Here is a 19,054-nt window from a genome sequence, read left to right as displayed (position 1 = left end):
GTTTTCATTTTTTTCATTTTGGCTCTTTCATTCCGATCTGATTTGGGTCATTAAACTGATTAATGCAAAACTGAATCAGCTTACCAAACTGAATGCTTTACCTTTTTAAGATCTTTTTATATTTATAAGTATAGTGTTTGTAAAAGAATAATGTTCTTTTTTAGCCTCATTGTTAATTTTCTTTTATACAATGTCACCTGCTCTGGTGTCCACACCCCTCTTTCTTGATTTGTATAACAGTGAAAGCAGCAGTCCCTGTCAGCCCCCAACACACACACACACACACACACACACACACCCTCCACAAAGGAAGCTTTTTACCAGGACTTTCTGGTGACCTTTAGTCTCCTGTGTTGTTGTTGAACTGTGCTTAACAAGGCTGGCCACAGGACAGCAGTCAACACACATACACATCAGCCTTAGGTTGGAGAGTGCATGTGAGAATTATTGCTTGTTTGTGTATTTTTTTATACTGTTGTCCGAGGTCAACTAATGATGTTCATGTGTTTTTTACATTCAAAAACATCATAACTAATAAGTAATAGGCTATTTTCTACACTGGTTTTGAGGCTCTCTCCTGAACGCTGGGTTGTGATGGGCGTGCAGCACTGGAGACTTGGAAGTAAACGCCCACGGCTAGGATTAGATAAGATTTGCATATTTAGTTTCCCTGTCAGTTCAGTACACATGAGGGAGGGATTGATTTGAAAGCGGCAAATGAAATGATTCTCTCACAGGGCTCGTAAAGCGATTGATTGGAATATTATTTTTGTATTACTTGGCCCGCCCGATCGGTGAATATAAGCGCGAACGTTGTTCAAATGTCAGGTCAAGAGAGGGAACAGCACAGATCACGAAAGGAACATTATTTCACTATTTGAGATTTCACTTTTTGAGATTCACACATAACCCCGGGACGTTGGGCTTTGCGAGCCCTGGCCCATACATGTCTGAGTCCAACGTGCTAAAGGTATGTTCTGTTAGACACGTTACACATAAGCAAAATGATCTATAACAATGTAATACTATTACATATAAAAAACATGTTTTACTCACTTAAGTGTGTTGCACCATTCCTGCTGTCGGATTCGATAAAGAAGAAATAACATTGTGTTTTAATCTCAAATGTCTGCAAATCCTGTATCGACCTGAGATTTAATTACAAATGATCCCGCAGTGAAATGAAGTGAACATGTCTTTCCCACGTGAGCTGAAATTTCATTAAAAATAAAGTTCAACCACGCATTCCTAATATTAGGATCCGAAGGAAGCTTATGCAGCGACTGTGTTCTTCCACAATATCTTGCTATCTTCTTCGGCATGTTTATTGCTGCTGGCTAGCGTGATCACATGAGTCGGTGGGCGGGGCTACTGAACTACACATGCTTATTATTCTGTAGAGGCCGTGTTTCTTCACACGATGACATCAAGATGCGCACACAATCGTTTTCTGGGCCTGGTGTCTATAAAAGCTTTTCTTTGACTAACAAGGAAGTTTTCAGCTCTGAAACTTACAGGATATTCTTATATTGCCATGACCTGTTATATATCAAAAGCTCAAGGGAAAGTTGATTTCTCAATTCATCACCCCTTTAAAATTAGATTATGCAAAGTTAAACCTAATTTTATTAATTTGAATAAACAAGTTGGACCATGTTATGTAACACTTTGCATTCTCTGGGAATCAAACCCACACTCAAACAGATGACCCAAGGGTTGGTAGATGTAGGACAGAACACATGTTTGGTTAATTTTACCCAGCATAATGGGTTGATTCATCTTTAATATAATACTAGTTTTTATTTTTATTTTATTTTTTTACTTCATACAAGAATTAAGGTTTACAGATTACCTTAACTCCTGTACACTTTTTTTTATTTTTTATTATTATTATTTACAGATTACCTTAAATCCTCTACACTTTAAAAAAAAAAAATACTCCACACAACCACGTGTTTTCATGATAATTACTTTTATTTTCAGTCATATTTTACAGTATAGCATATTTTATATCGTTTGAATCCATATTGCCTAGATTTAAGCTTGTTTAACATATATTAGAAGTAAAAATTAAATGAAACATTTAGAAGTAATTCAAGTGTAATCTACCAGACTCTGTTGTCCTGTTTCCACCGGAGACTTGTATCATGTTATCTTCTTGAATAAAATCATAACATTTTATGCAAGACATAAAGGCATTTTCATCAAGCGAAAAGGCTGACGCCACACTCGTGTAGTTGACTCACATCATGCCACTGTATGTTGCTTTGCATACATATACAAATATACAGAACAATGATGAATGTATAGGTAAAATAAAATGTACACAAATCTGTATTTTACAGAAGACATGTACCAATTTGGTGGAGCTGCATTGCTCTCTCCTGAAGAAGTCACAAAAAGCCAACGATAAATTACTCAAAATTGGGTTGTAACATCTCACCCAGGAGCTGGGTAACACAAAAACTACTCAAACACTGAAAAAATAACCCCAAAGGCTCAACCCAGGATTTGGGTAGAAAAAAAAAACCAAAGAAGTTTGTCTTCATTTACTCACCCTCATGTCATTCAAAACCTATTTTTTTAATTCTGAAACCCAAATCTTAGTCTTTTTTGTTCCCATGGGCGAATTTTGTTTCAGTGTGTTTATGGCGAACACACATAAACACCCAAACATTTAAAAATCACATTCATCACCTAGTACATTCCACTCATACTCATCATCACTGAGATTTGCTTCATTTACCTCCACGAGAGGAAAAAAAACGAAACCCAAAAGATGTCTGACCCTCCATTGAAAGTCCAACCTTCAAGCTTAAAAAGTATATGACTGTAAAAATATGAAATGCATATGAATCAAGCTGTTTAATCCAAGTCTCTTGAAATAAAAAAAAGTCTCTCAAAAACTATTAAAAAAGTTATCGGCTGCCATATATAAAATCTATTGGTTATCGATATTGGACAAAATTTTCATATCGGTGCATCCCTACCTTAAACCTTTGACAAGTGCGATCACAGCAAATGTTCAAGTGAATAATTCCTTTAAACTGTTTAACAAGTGAATCTAACCATTTCTTTAAGGTCTAATCACACATAATGCTAATATTTGGTGCAAAATTGGTTTTATGGGCTTACTTCCACCATTTGCATGCCAACAACCCAACATTTTTTGTTGTTTTTAGCAACATCGTCCTGTAACAGTGGAAAAATCACTGTGACACAACCTCTTGTGACTCAAGTTTTCCTCTCACGGGATCTTCTATCCCAGTGCGTGTTGCTTACTGGGAGCAGTCGTGTAAATTCATCTAGAAACGGTGTGGTTGAAGGCCATGAGTTTTGATTCATTGCAGACGCACCGGTTCTCTGTTTTATGCTCATTGTAGCTGGAATGTTTGCTGTTGTTGTCTTTGATAATACAGAAGCGTTGGATGATCTATTGTATCACTGAGTAACTGTTGACTGTAAAGCACTGGTCATGTCGCTGTTATGTCATTGTCTGCCTGCAGCTTTTGTTCTTAGCAGTGGAAGTTTCTGTGTCTGACTGGGCGGCATCTACTGCTGCTATGATCAAAGTCTGTGGGTGGAAACGCATCACCCCTCCCATCACTGTTCCTTCACCTTCAATTACTCCAACATTACAGTTCAGGTGGCTTGACCAACAAGCTCTAGCCCTTATGAATCAATAAAATAATGAGCAGAGGATTTGTCAGATAATCTTTTGTACCTTTCTGAGGATTCCCACGATCGTGGTAAACCTGGAAATGTCAGAGAATAAAAAAATAAAAAAAACTCCTCAGGACTTTTAAAGCATGAGAAAAAGAAGTTAGGGGGTACACTCGGCTCCTAACTATTTGCAAGATAAACTTTTTGTAAGTTTCCTTAACATCCTTAATCAAAAGCCAAGTACTTGCTTAAAAAGGCTCCTTGCCAACTTTTTGTATGCATTCTGGAAATTATCTTTTGGTATATAATAGGGGTGTAACGATACACCTGATGCCATGGTTCGGTTCATGTCACGGTTTTGGAGCCACGGTTCGGTTCTGTTTGCTGTGGATTCATGCACTGTAAAAAAATATTTAAAGAAATAAGTTACCTGGTTGCTTTATAATTTTGAGTCCATTGAAATAAAAATTTTGAGTTAATACAATGAACATTTTTGAGAATCGACAACCTTTATTCAAAGATTATTAAAAGATTTTGTAAGCATATTGGGTAATTGTGTGTTTTATTTGTGATGATGCAGTGAAACATGCCAACTTGTTCTATTTTCATGATTTATAAAAATAAAATTAAAAAAGATTGTGGTTCAAATACAATAATAATTTGAGTTTTTATTTATTAAACCAATTTGCTTCCTTGTATCAACTCAAATTTTTTCTGACACGCAACAGAAACGCCACGCTCACGCCACGCTTGCAGTGTGTCCCCGGCCTAACATCATAACATAATTTTAAACACACTCAAATGTATCTAATATGATAAACAGAGCAGCATTACCTCATACACATGCCCGGAAAAGCGGAAATGCTGCAGGCGACTGTGTCCCATCATAATAAAAGTCCTGCTGCTCGAGAGTCGTGTGTTGTGTTCATCTCATTAACAATCTCTTCAGCGGCCTTGCTCAGCTCCACAACACTCGGTACTGCTCTGCTTTATACTACAGTAATGTTAATAATCGCATCCATCAACATGATTTCTGCCAGAGTCCTATCCCGATTCTTTTCCACCGGCTGTGAGGTGAAGACCACATGTCCCAAGATTATACGTCATCAAACTATGCCTTTTTTTAATAGGCACGGTCTAGCGGACGGAAAAATTACATAGTGCAGCTTTAATCTTACATTACATTATTTTTAATGTAATATTGTAGGACAATACTAACAGTGTTTATGAGAGGGCAGTAAAATAACAGAGTATTGTTTACCGCAGTCCATTGCATGTACTTCCTGGACACTGGGACAGTAAAACGTCCAGAGACATGGCTCCGGATAGGATGGTTTACACTTTGCTTGGCCTAATCTTTCTTTTATGGCATCGCCGCAGACACACATAAACAAACTCACATGGCTCGAGTGGAGCTGATAAGACATCCGGGCTGAATCAGGGTCAGAGAGCAGATAAAGTTAAAGTGGGTCAGCAGAGGCAGAGAAGGGAACCCACACCTGCTGCTCTCAGGTGGCCTTGTGTGACTCATGTGACTTCGGACCGAGGCCGGCTTCATGTTCTGCACCTCTGTCCCCGCCCCTCTCCTCATTCACATGGCCTCACCTTGACTGATTATTTTTCTCAGAGGCAGAGTTTCACAACACAATCCGTTTAGCACCATATGGCTAGAGCTGGAGCTTTTGATGGCAACCACTGACATTGGTATGGCCGATTAATTGTTTAATGAAGTTATCTTGTTGTTATATTTGACTTCAGTAGGGATTCAAATGTTACGGTGTGTTAGAGTGCAGTAACTCGTAGACTCTCAATATGTTAAAGGCCCACTGAAGTGCCTTGAAAGCGCACTGTTATTCAATGTGTTGATGTAATTTCCACTAAAACAGGCAGACAGAGCGGGTCATATCGAACAGCTCTATCCCTTTTTTTTTTTAAATAGCCAATAATGTTTTGTTTATATCACAGCTCAACCAGAGCCATTAAGCTCGGTAAAGCTGCATTTGACAGCCACACTAATAGATTCCCTTTAGATTTAATATGAAACGTACTAAAGAAAAAACAGTGATCATAATCATTCTGAGGATGTGTAGTTTGGACAGTGTGTAATTTATGTTTTTTTCAGCAGCGTTATCTCTTCTACTTATCAGTGCTGTTTCTAATGCTGCATCTATCGTGTTTCCTCATCATTTCCTACATATTTCTTTAAAACACAGCATTTTTTCCAGAATTCAAATCAAATGGGTCCGATGCATTTTGTGGTCTGGGTCAACTTGCGCATGTTAGACTACACCGGAGCAGACTACAGTGGTGCGCGTGACACTAGCGTGAAACCAGACTTCATTCGCCCTAATAGGAAGCATATTCACACTGTCTGAATCATTCCCTATCCCCTATATAGTGCACCATAAGCCGTTTACCATGTCAAAAATATTAAATGTGTGAACAAGTGACCGGTTTCAGCCGCAGAGTCTATTTATTAGGGCTGGGAATCGATTCCAAAAAGAGTCGATTCCAACGTTTGGAATCGATTCCATCGCGGGGAATCGACTCCACTTTATTCACTTGTCTCTCACTTACTAATAATGATTGGAAGTCTATTTAATTTTTGCAAAAGGTTCTTTTGAACAGTTAGTTTCAAATAACGAGTTAAAAATAAAGCAATTCAGCAGGGGTTTTTTTTGCGTCATTGCGTGATGACGTCACTAGAACGTAATTCTAACTACTTATTTTTATGGTATGAAACGTTCAAATCAAGCCATATGTGAACGCATATCGCTGATTATTACTATACCTTTCATTCACTTAGTTTAATAGTGTTTAATAGTGTCATTGTTTCCTTCTGTGATCCTGCATCGTGGACAAGTTTGCTACATTTTGCACACAAAAACTCCTCCATAATTTTAAATTGTGAAATGGTTCTGTTGTCCACAACGGTAGGTTTTGAGCGCTGCTTACAGATGCAGATGTGAGGGTCTTATTTTAATTTTCTATTTTATTTTATTTTCTTAAATCCATTGATAACTGAAAGAAAATGCGCCTAGACTAGAGAGTACAGCTTAATGACCAAGTCTAATGTTGCTATAGTAATGAACGCAACTTGCTCGCGCATCTGATTGACAAATAAACTGCGCACTCTTATATTATTGTTTTTGTTAATATTGTGGTTATTTTGCCTCGTGCATTCTGTGGAAAAGCACTTATTTGAACGTAGCCATTTAACTTAACTGTGCACATGCATTTTAGACATGTCATGTAGTTTTAAACATGCATTAAATGCACATCCATGAATAATGTGCTATCCTTTTTATTTATTAGGCTAAATCGCATTTACTTCTGGGCTATATGGGCCATTTCAGGAGAATCCATCATTTAAAATTCATCAGAGTAATAGAAATGTATCATCATTTTACAAATAAAGTTTCGGAGAAGGATTCTTTCTACATCCTTGTATCCTGCGGTCACTCCGGAACTAGGTTCCTCGATCGACTTTGTTAAAAAAAGAAGAATCGAAAAGGAATTTAAAACAACAGTGCAGAATCGATTCCGTAAACAGGAATTGGAATCGGAATCGATTCCAAAAATTTCGGAATCGACCAGCCCTACTATTTATAAAGTAGGGGGCGGGGCTTCAGATTCTAGAGAGCATTTGATTGGACACGAAATCTGTTGAAAAGCTGAAATGCAGTGAAGTCATCAAAATCATTGATCCATTTTGGCAGAAGTTAAGACTGTAAGTTTTGAACGCTTATATCTTCTAAATGCGTATTTTGTCATTGTTTTGGAGCACATTAGCTTTTAGATAACAGTAAGGCCAAAAAAACTTTACTTTTGATTTCGTTTGGACTTTAAAGAACTCTTCACGTTGCCGCTAAATTCCTCCTCAAAAGCACCACCTCTACCCTTTTGTCATCATTTATTTACACAAGAACAAACCTCATTGCTCATCAAGTTTATGAGAATTTTTGTTTTTGGATAAACTATTCCTTTAATTCCAGCCATAACATGAACATAACATTTATCAGCTTATCAGACCCATCCTTTGCTTTACGTACAGTATTACTCCATAGCTCTATAAGACTATAACTTTGACTGACAACGTTTTTGGTGTTAAATAAATTTGTCAAGATCGATTCCCTGCATTCTCTGTTATTTAGTTTTTGCCTCACTATCTGCTGACAGTAGTTAACATGTTGTGTTTAGCACTGTGGGAGAGTGACCCGAGAAGTCTGATGGAAAAGAGGGACTTATTGTTTCTAAGGAAAACTCCTATTTTCTTCTTCCACATCTACACGCATCCGTCCCTAGGGCAGGGATTAAATCTCTTCGCAGATGTCAGAGATTTGGCGCTCGGCTGCTCGCTGTCTGTCCCTCCGTTTCTCTGTCCGGCCATCAAATCCCTTTCTTAAGGATGTCTGAGAATTGCCTCTCAAATAAGTGTTGACTAAGTGTGTGGTGGGCGGATCCTTTATATAAAATGCTCAGATTTATGCCGTAGGTTTTGCATTTTAATCCCCGTTTGATTACAGCGGGAAGAAGCACGCTGGGAGAAATATCCATGCCGGCACAGCGTGTTTTAATTACAGTAGCTGCTCCGAGGGAGGACTGTTCTTGGAAAACAAGGCTGAGGCGGTTTATTAGACTGGGGAATACTGAGGATTATTATGTTAAAAACAATGGACGTGTTAATAGTCTTTGTGTTGGTGTGAGTGGCTGATAAGTGTTTTTCTCTCTCCGTAGGGGTCGTCCTGATGGAGATCTCGGACGTCCACCGGAAAGTCAATGTCGAACTGGAGGAGAACGTGAGTGTGTCCTGTGTAGTGTTTGTTTCTTTGCTGTAAACATCTTTGGCTGACCGAACATGCTTTTGCACTCACCCAAACAAACAATTACCATCTGCATTTTAACCTCATATCAACATCCCATAAACCATTTTGGACCATTTTGGACTCATTCCTGTTGACGTACAGGCAGTCATATTCGTGTAAACACCAGGAATGAGTGGAGGAACACAGTGGACACGTGTTAGATTGTATGTTTTATTTTTTTTATCAGAGCAGGTTTAAACATGCCTGTTGATGCACCTGAGCCCAGCGCCTGATGATGACACGGATGTTCCTGCTAGAACAACTGCTGACTGAAACCTGTGAATCAAATACTAGCCAGACAACAGAAGCCAAGGCTGTGCTTGAACAGTCAAATCTGATATCATTCTTACAAATCCGATAACCCATCCTCATTCCTAAATACCTGACAAAGAATTTGCTGTGTAGTGATTCTGATAACATTCCTAACATTCGGGTTTGTTGTTCCTAATATAACTTATAATGTTATAAATATACTAGTTTGACAGCAGTGTTCACACAAAGGCCTAAAACGTGTATTAATATAAATCAATTTTAGTACACAAATATGATTTAAAGTGGTTAGGCTACATAGTATGACTTGAAAGGTATAGTTCACCCAAAAATGAAAATTATCTCATTTACTCCCCCTTAAGCCATCATACATGGGTGTATGTGACGTTCTTCTTTCAGCCAAATGCAATCAGAGTTTTATAAAAAAATATCTTCCAATGCGCTCATCCATGTCTTTATGAACCTTCCCTTGTGCACTGGTGCGGAGTCATGTTGGGACAGAAAGGGGCCATCCCCAAACTGTTCCAACAAAGTTGGGAGCATGAAATTCTCCAAAATATCTTATGATGAAGCATTAAAAGTTCCTTTTACTGGAACTAAGGGGCCAAGCCGAACCCCTGAAAAACAACCCCACACCATAACCCCCCCTCCACCAAACTTTGCACTTGGCACAATGCAGTCAGGCAAGTCCTGTTCTCCTGGCAACCGCCAAAACCAGACTTGTCCATCAGATTGCCAGACAGAAAAGCGTGATTTGTCACGAATATACCATTAACAGTTGACCGTGGAATATTAAGTTGTAAGGAAATTTTACAAATGGGCTTATTGCAGTGGTTCCCAAACCTGTCCTGGAGGACCACCAGCCCTGCACATTTAGCATGTTTCCCTCATCAGACACACCTGATTCAACTCTGATCAGCTCATTAGTAGAGATGGCAAGACCTGAAGCGGGTGTGTCTGATGAGGGAGACATACAAAATGTGCAGGGCTGGTGGTCCTCCAGGACAGGTTTGGGAACCACTGGCTTATTGCACAATTGTATTGTACTTATTGCACGTTTGAATTTACTGAGCTCTTGAGAGTGACCCATTATTTCACAAATGTTTGTAGAAGCATCTGCATGCATACTGCTTGATTTTATACGCCTTTGGCAATGGAAGGGATTGAAATACCTGAATTCAATGATTTAGAGGGGTGTTCCAGTACGTTTGGCAAAATAGTGTATCTTTAATATTCTCTTATCAATGTCCATCCATTGAAAGTCCACAAAAGCAAAATATACAAGTTTTAGAAAGTTTATAGAGACATGATAAAAGTAATCGGTATTAAGTGAACAGTCTAATCCAAGTCTTCTGAAGAGATAGTCGCTTTATATGATGAACAGAATTTTTTGTTTTTTTATTCTGATATAAGAGCATAAGTCTTAGTTGAGGTCCTTAGTTGTGAGAGGGCCTACCTTTTTTGAATGGCTGTTATAATTAAATTAAATTAAAATATATAATATATATAAATTAATCACCACTGTGATGTTTTTTTGGCACAAAGAGGGTTTCAATTAGGGTGACCACATTAAAGTTTAAATTATTAAAACATAATTTACTCACCGTCATGTCATTCCAAACGTTTTTCCATGTAAAACAAAAGGAGACATTTTAAATGTGATGGTCATTCTTTTCCATCAAATAACAATTAATGCAGGCGAAAGCGTCCAGGTTTTAAAAAAGTTTGCAAATGCAAGATAAGTGTCATTATCTTGGATGTTAATTCAAGTAGCTGCTCTAAACAAACTTTTCTTAGTAAGATTCTCATCACACGGCTGCTCTGTCATGACAGTATTTGACCTGAAAGAGTAAAAACTTACCATAGCAGATCATAGTACCATGCTACACATAGTAGTTCTGTTCTCTATATCATTGCATCATTTATTCCGCTCGTTTAACGTAATTTTATAACTCAGTTTATCAATAATAAATAAAATACCAGCTGAAATATTCATGGGTACATGATGCATGTAAACCACAAATGCGTTCAGTACACCGCACACTGCAAGTGATGTGACAAAACTAAGCCGACTGTAGACTTTGTCAGCATCACTGATGTTACCGGGAGCATTCGTGAGAGTCAAGAAGTCTGTGAGCTCTGAACCACAGGACGCAAACTGTTGTGTGAAGCTGAATCTGGATCAAAAGCTTCAGTGATTATAATGGGATGGGTGCATTCTGATATTGTTGCATTGCTGCTTTGTATATAATTTATTCAGAATTTGAATGCACTTTGTTTTTCAAAATGAATTACAAATCTGCTGTCACATTCACTCAAGATAGACATTTTCTTCCCTAAAAAGTTTCGGTTTTTGGCATTGAGCATCCAGAATGTTCGATTTCTGCCCATAATTTTCATGTTGGGTGCATCCCTAGTTTGGGTATAATCACTAATGTCTACGGTAGTGATCAAAATAGAGTAAATTGCCTTTTAATAGTAACTTGGTGCTTGGATTTAAAAAATATGTTTGTCACTGAATTATTAATTTAAAAGATTCCCCAGCTTAACTTTCCTTGGAAAGTTTCTCGAAAATGTGCATGATAGGGTCCTAAAAGATTTATGTCGGAAATAGGGGTACACCAAAATGAAAATTCAGGGCTGAAACCGAAAACTCTGGATGCACTTTGTCGAATTGTTATTATTATTATTTTAAATCGGTTTTTCTTTGAATAATTGTGTTGTTATTTGACTCTTTAATTAAATTCAATAATTTTATTGAATCTGAATTTTTTTTTAAATCACACTTTTATTTGAAGTAACAGACCAATGTTGGAGAGAAAATATATTAAAATATTAAATGTTAATATATTATCCTTCATTTAGTTCTATTTAGCTTGGGCCGTGAGTGACATTGAGCAGAGCAAGATAGGGCTGACCCCTAATAGTCGACTAACCGTTAGTCGACTAGAAAAGGTTTGGATCAAAATTGTATTAGTCTTTTAGTCACTGGAAAAAAGAGCTGTGGCGGACAGATCGTTAACGGCAGAAAATCTAAACATTGGCCCATCATTTATCGACCTCAAATACGGATTATCACTGGAATCGTGTTAGTAGCAACTTTACAAGTCCGTTTGGTCTAACATTAACCTAGATAAACATGCGCTTGTTTAGGCACAAACATTAGGCGCATATGTGTTTGTGTGGAGAGCACGCTTACTGCATTACATACAGGCTCCGAAATTATCACCTAAAATACTGTAGTTTTAGTCATATAGATGAGACTAATGCAAACTGTAAAGGGTCTTTTATTTCTGTGAACTCACAAGAACAACAAAATGTGCTTTTGTCAGGATGCGCTTGATCTGCCGTCTCAGTGGACTTGAACTTTAACAAAAATGAACTGAAACTCAGCGTATACTTGCCTCACAGACATGGGAAATATATTTAAAAAAATTAAATCCTTGTATTTAAATAAACCAATTCAAGTGGGAAAAAAAATATTCTCAGATTATGTAACATGCATAAAGGCGCGTCCACTGCAGAGATGAGAGTCAGCATCATCGACTTGATGTTTTCTGTGCTTTCGGCTGCAGAGATTGTCAATAAATTTTATTTGTTTAAACAGTCTCCTTGCTGTCTTTTTAATGCCGCATTCATAGTCATATATATATATATATATAATACACACACACACACACATATATATAGGCAGTTAAAGGTTTGCAAATCATTGCTTTCGTAAGGTGGAGGTAAAATAGAAGAGCACTTGTTGTATGCAAGTGAATTGTTGAATCGCAGTTCGTTGACCGCTTACATGGCAAATTCAAATGCACGTTTCCGATTCATATATCAGATGTATTACCACATATGAGTGAGGCCTGAATCCGATCTGAGGATATGGGAAATCATGAGTTTTTTTTCCTTCTTACACGTTCACATGTCATATCCGATCTGTGCCACATGAGAGGGAAAAATCTAAATTGGGTCACTTAAACATGCAGTGTAAATGGGGCCTTATGGTCATGATGAAGGTGTAACTCCAGCTGTAAAATGGTCCCGAACATAACAGCTGCACGCTTGCTTTATTTTTCCTCATGTCTGCTTCTCCTCCTGAGCAGCACGCGATGACTTTGCTTAATCAATGATCAATACGTTTTATTGTTTAAATGTTTAATCGACAATCGATTAATTGCTTGCATCCCTATGATTAGATTAATCGGTCGAGAAATTAATTATAGATTTAGTTGATTGAATTAAATGTTAAATACTTTAGATTAATCTGAGTAAGAGTCAATAGATTAAAATAATCAATAGTTAGTTACAGGCTCATTTCCACGTCAGATCTACATGCAGGACACTGTTACACAGTAGCCAAAACCTAAAAATACTCCTGTAGAAGTATACAATGATGAAAGGAGAATGTCTTGAAATATAGGGCAGACACGTCTAAAACACAACAGTGATTCCTCTCCTCACAAATGAAGCATTTTTCTGAATGAAGACATGCATTAATGAAGACGTGTCAGTGTCAGGAAGTGTAGGCAAACGCTAGGAGCGGGGGAGCTCGCCGACTCTGTTTTTAAAGAGGGGTAAGAACAGATTAGTGGAGCAGAAAGGGGTGGGTAGGAAGGCTCACTTGTAGCCATGATGATGAGGTGTTGATGCAAGCGCTCTCGCCCTCCTTCATTAGGTTGATGGGTTAGTGTGTGTGTGTGTGTGTGTGTGTGTGTATGTGTGTGGGTAACCCTCTGTTTTTTTGTGACTCATCTCCTACATAACCACTTTAGCTTATACAACAACAGTAAACTGCCTGCCTGCCGACTCACCCAGTTACCTCAGAGTGTGTGTGTGTGTGTGTGTGTGTGTGTGTGTGTGTGTGTGTGTGTGTGTGTGTGTGTGTGTGTGTGTGTGTTTGTGAAATATAAGGACACAAATGTGTATAATGACATAAGTATGACACATATTACAAGAAAAGAGGGTGAAATATGAGGACACTGCCCATATCCCCATTTTCAAAAGGCTTATAAATCATACAGAAATATTTTTTTTAGAGAAAGTAATAATGCAGAATGTTTCCTGTGATGGGTAGGTTTAGGGGCAGGGGCAGTGTAGGGGGATTGAAAATGTGTTTTGTACGGTATAAAAAACATTTTGCCTATGGAATGTCCCCACATTTCACAAAAACAAATGTGTGTGCGTGTGTGTTTGTGTGTGCATCTGTGACCCTCTACAGACACACTGTAGCTCTAGTCACCATTGGCTAGTATAGTAACATTTATTTTACTTGCCAGACTTTTTACATGGAATGCAAGTAAATTGTCTATAATAAAATAAGAACACATTATCAGACTGCAAGCAAAAGCACTATTAAAGACAGTAGAATAAAGATATGCAGTGTTTTTCAGGTAATTCTATAAGTGTTACCTGAGACAGATTAGGTAGATTAAGGCAGACTAGAACTAACATAGTCTTCACTGTATAAATTAGATATAGATGAATCCTTATTAAAGTTACAAAATGTATAAAGCATTGACTGATTTTATTTAGTTTGATTAGCATTAATACAGACAGCAGAATAAATATTAAGCTGCTGTCACTTTATTTAATATTATGCATGGGTCCAATAAACTGTTACACGTGTGTTTTCTTTCTCAACTATTTAAGACATAACAGACTATGTTTACTTAGCCTGACGTGGTCATACTCAATTCTAGTCAGAATATGAGTCTGAAACCGCTCCATTGGGCTGTGATTATGAGGCGTGTTTCAACGCATTGTCAAATGTCAACAGAGCTCAACTGCACTGTGTTGCCAAGTCAGCGTTTTTTTCCGCAGTTGTATTCTATGTCTGCGGGTTGAAGCGGCTATTATGTGATATATAGACCCATGAGTGCGAATTTTAGCAGGAAACCTTGCCAAAATAACACGTTTTACCACCCAAACGCCATTTTTCCCCCGGAGAACCCCCCGAGAAGCTATTGTTTAGGGCTAGTAGTTGGCGGATTTTGTTGTAAAAACTTGGCAACCCTGTCTAGACGTGCGCTGGTATAAACACTCTCAGCCGGTGTTGTAAAAAAAAATAAAAGAATTTAATGATACACAGAGTACTTACCCAACATGATCGTCATTTTTGAGAGAAATAGTGAAGGTGAATGCAGATACAAACAAGCTCTCCGTTTAGGATTTGAACAAATATAATCCAAGAACTGCCGACCTAAAAAATGTGTGGGCGGGGCTAAGTTTGGCTGGCATCCAGGCTAATGTTTACTAGGATAATCGCCTAAAGTGACATTTTACCATAATGTGTGAAATTGTCTGTTCAAGCACAAGAAGAAGTGAAAGGGAGCTCAATTCAGTATTTGCGGCCTTCTGGGTGCACGCTTCGATATGCAAGTTATTCTTGCTCTGGAATGTTTAAAAAGGCTTAAAAACACATGCAAATGATAAACTTTAATAACTATGTGGCACTGGCCTGATCGGGACAGCGTCAGTTCTTTCTGTAATGTTAATAGCCAGGTAACGGTGTGTAAAGCTCTGCATAATGATATTATATCTACTGTCTGTAACTCAATCACGGGTGACTTAAAACATGCAATTTAGTAGCAAATTTGATCTAAAACCATTGAAAGTGATTTACTCGAGAGAGAGAGAGAGAGAGAGAGAGAGAGAGAGAGAGAGAGAGAGAGAGAGAGAGAGAGAGAGAGAGAGAGAGAGAGAGAGAGAGAGAGAGAGAGAGAATCTCACCAGCACACTGTAACACCAAAGCATTATCAGTTTTATTTATTTTTTGTCTCTTTCTCTACAGTTCAGACGGTTTCATCGGGAGGTGATTGCGGAGTTGGAGAGGAAGACCGAGATGGATGTGAAATACATGACGGTGAGCTGCCATATGTTTATCATTGATGGGAAATACAAAAACGAACTACATTGAAGGGTGAAGGTTGTTTTTAACTATCAAATAATATAAGCAAATAAAAAAAGTATTTCTGTGGCACAAAATCTCTGTTGCAACAACACATTTCCACTCCCGTTTGCAGTCAGTATTTTTTGAAGAAATTATTACTTTAGTATTTTTTTAAAGATATTGTTTAGCAAGACTGCATTAAATTAAATTGAATAATATTGATCAAAAGTAACAGGAAAAAGGGTTTCCACAAAAACAAAGCAGCACAACTGTTTTCAACATTGATAATAATGATCAAATCATTGATTTCTGAAGGATCATGTGAATCTGAAGACTGGAGTAAGGATGCTAAACATTCAACTTTGATCGCAGGAGTACATTACATTTGAAAATAGAAAAAAATATTTTAAATTGTAAAAAATAACAATCACAATTTACTGTATTTGTGATTTGAATAAATGCAGCCTAGCTTTGAAAAACATTAACATTCTCATCAACCTCAAACTGTTGATCAGTACTGTATTTACATTTATTTTAACGCGGATGAAACTTTAGTAGTGTCTTTACTTTGTTCCCAGCGCTGTTCTCCACATATGATTCTCTGCAGACGCCTTTTCCTGTGGGAAATGTGCCTAAAAACTGCATTTTCTGTAGAAGATGGGAATGAGAATCAGACAGGCTCATGCCACACTATTTGTTTCCTGTCTGCATCTAGAGCAGAAGTCAATCAAACTCATCTTCGCACTGACACGCCATGCGTGTGTGGACACGTCTCCCTGTCCCTGTGTGACACTGATCAAATGCTGTCTGTCCACAGGCCACGTTTAAGAGGTATCAGACTGAACACAAGATGAAGCAGGAATCGCTGGAGAGGTCGCAGTCAGACCTGAAGAAACTCAGAAGGAAAAGTCAAGGAAAGAACGCTTCGAAGTATGAGAGTAAAGAGAACGAGGTATGTGTGTTTTTTTACAAACACGTATTACAGTACCTATACACGAGCATATTTTTTATTTTGCAGATAAGCATTACTGACAAATTTTATAGCAATATATATTTTTATACCATTTATATATTCAAATATTGATAATAAATATAATTGTTTTAATCTAACTCAATTATTAAATTGATTAGACATGCTTGAATTTAAGTCAAACAAAAAAAAGGCTTCACGTTTGTTATAATAAAGCATTTGCTCCCCCCAAAAATTTAGATTCTCAATTTATCCAGAGTAGTGTATGTTTATTTTATTGTATTCATCGATGCGTGTAATTTGTTTATTTATATATTCGCTCCTCTACAAAATCACCCTTATCATTCTTGAATTAAGAATTCTTTCCAGATATAGAGATATTTTAATATCTATTTTAAATCTATTTACAATATTTTGCAGAAAAACACAATATTATTTGTATTTTTTTTCCAATGTCGTGCAGCCCTAGCATTTAATATTGAATTTGGTTGATTTGCAGTCCCATGTGTATATTATATATTCTATGTATTATGTCTGTATGGATACATTTTATAATTGGGATGAGATGTGCAAGAAATTATATTTACGCACAGGTAAATGTGGGCGTTGCCTGTTAGGACGTTTTAAGTACAAAAACTTGACAAATGTACATTTGACAAAAATACATCACTTGAACCTTTTGAGGTGTAGTATAAGTGGAATAATTGACTCCGGGCCGTTGAATTATTACAAAATAATGCACATCCAAGGTGTAATGGCTGCATTGTACATTTTCCTAATAATTCAATGGCCTGTAGTTAATTATGCCTTACTCATAGCTATATTGATATAATCCCACAATTTTGGCCACAATCCTCAGCCCTACAAACAGGCAAAGCAAACCTTTATTTTTTATTTATTTTTATCAGAATCTATTCTTTTTTTTTTTTACTGAGCAAATTTACAAAATAATAACTTTACAAGGTAGGGGATCAATGATATACATACACTTACAGAAGAGGAGAAAGAGAGGAGGAAAAAAAAAAAAAGAAAGAGAGAAAAAAGGGGGGGGGAAGAAAATAGTAATAATAGAGTTTTAGTAGCAGTAGTCATCATAATAATAAATATAACAACAAAAATAATAGTAGCAGAGGTGGTAGTAATAGCAATAGTATTCATGTTAACAATCGTAGTAGTAGCTGTATCATCTGTGAATTATAATAACGATAATAGTATTAGTAATAATAATAATAGTTGTAGTATTAGTTGTTGTAGTTGTTGTGATAGAGGTAGTGATGACAAGTATAAGTATAGTAGTATTCATGATTATAATAATAGCAGTAGTGGTAGTACTAGTAATATATAATAACAGTAATATTATTAATAATAATAAGAAGAAGAATAATGATAAGAATAATACCAGAATATCCAGTAACGTTATTGTAGATATACACTATTTAATTTTATTTTATAGATCTGGGAACGACTCCACAATTGCCAGTGAGCACAACCAACAGACATCCCTAAGATAGACATGGTCCCCTCTCTCCATTCCTCATCCCCCAGCCCCTTTCCTCCTCGTCAGTGACTCCCAAACCCAGCAGTTAACCCTCTCATGTATTGCTGTGTTTTCCTCCACCAAGTATGCTGGGGCACCACAACAGGCACCGCCAAACCAAGCTCTCTTAGTCTGGTTGTGACCTGTCAGAACAGAAGACATGTTTGGGCTTTTTAACCCTCAGCAGCTTTTTATTATTATTATTTTTAAATTATTATTATGATTATTATTATCTGTGGCTTTGGAACGCAGTGTGCACTTGTTAGCTCCCCAGCTAGAGCCACCATATCCAACCCAGATAGCAATCAAATGTAATTTTACATGAGAGGAGGGATTGGGGCAAAGACACTAAGAGGGAGGGGAGACACTAAGAGGGAGGGGGGACACTAAGAGGGAGGGATCAGAATCTATTCTTAATTATAATGTTCTCCCAAATCCTGAAGCCTTAGGTCTTACAGTGTAAAATACCTGCTTTTACAGTTTATTTGACCTGCTACGGTCTGTTATGATGGCATATTCAGCACACACAATAAAGAAAAAAACACTCATTGCTCGAACTAGTTTTTTGTTCAGAATTGAGTAATTGCATGGAACAACTTCCATGTAGCAGTAAAGACATGTAGCCTTGAAGTACTGAGTTAGTTATTATATTAGTTAATATTTCTGTGAATTCAATAGCTCATTAGCTGCGGTATTGCTAGTCATAAAATCTTGGTATCGTGTCAGCCCTATCTGGAATGCTGAACTGACCAAACAGCGTGCAGGACTGGAACCGTCCTTTTTATAGAGAGTGCGCTGCCCAAAAAAAAGAGCTGCTTTTTGGATTCAAATAGTGTGGAGCAGGCATGACATCAATTTGTAGG

General features: G+C 37.3%; 1 protein-coding gene across 1 annotated transcript in view; it reads left to right on the top strand.

The window, feature by feature from the left end:
• Positions 1-19,054, top strand: part of baiap2l1b (BAR/IMD domain containing adaptor protein 2 like 1b) — a 90,960-nt gene that overhangs the window by 32,216 nt on the left and 39,690 nt on the right. The window contains exons 4-6 of the mRNA XM_067458077.1: positions 8,401-8,462; positions 15,586-15,657; positions 16,502-16,636. Coding sequence (XP_067314178.1) covers positions 8,401-8,462; positions 15,586-15,657; positions 16,502-16,636 — 269 coding nt within the window. The remainder of the gene's footprint in view (positions 1-8,400; positions 8,463-15,585; positions 15,658-16,501; positions 16,637-19,054) is intronic.

The sequence above is a fragment of the Pseudorasbora parva genome, chromosome 2 (assembly GCF_024679245.1).
Source record: "Pseudorasbora parva isolate DD20220531a chromosome 2, ASM2467924v1, whole genome shotgun sequence".
In the NCBI taxonomy this organism is placed as follows: domain Eukaryota; kingdom Metazoa; phylum Chordata; class Actinopteri; order Cypriniformes; family Gobionidae; genus Pseudorasbora; species Pseudorasbora parva.
Note: the sequence above shows the minus strand (reverse complement) of the source record. Positions and strands in the feature narration are given on the sequence as shown.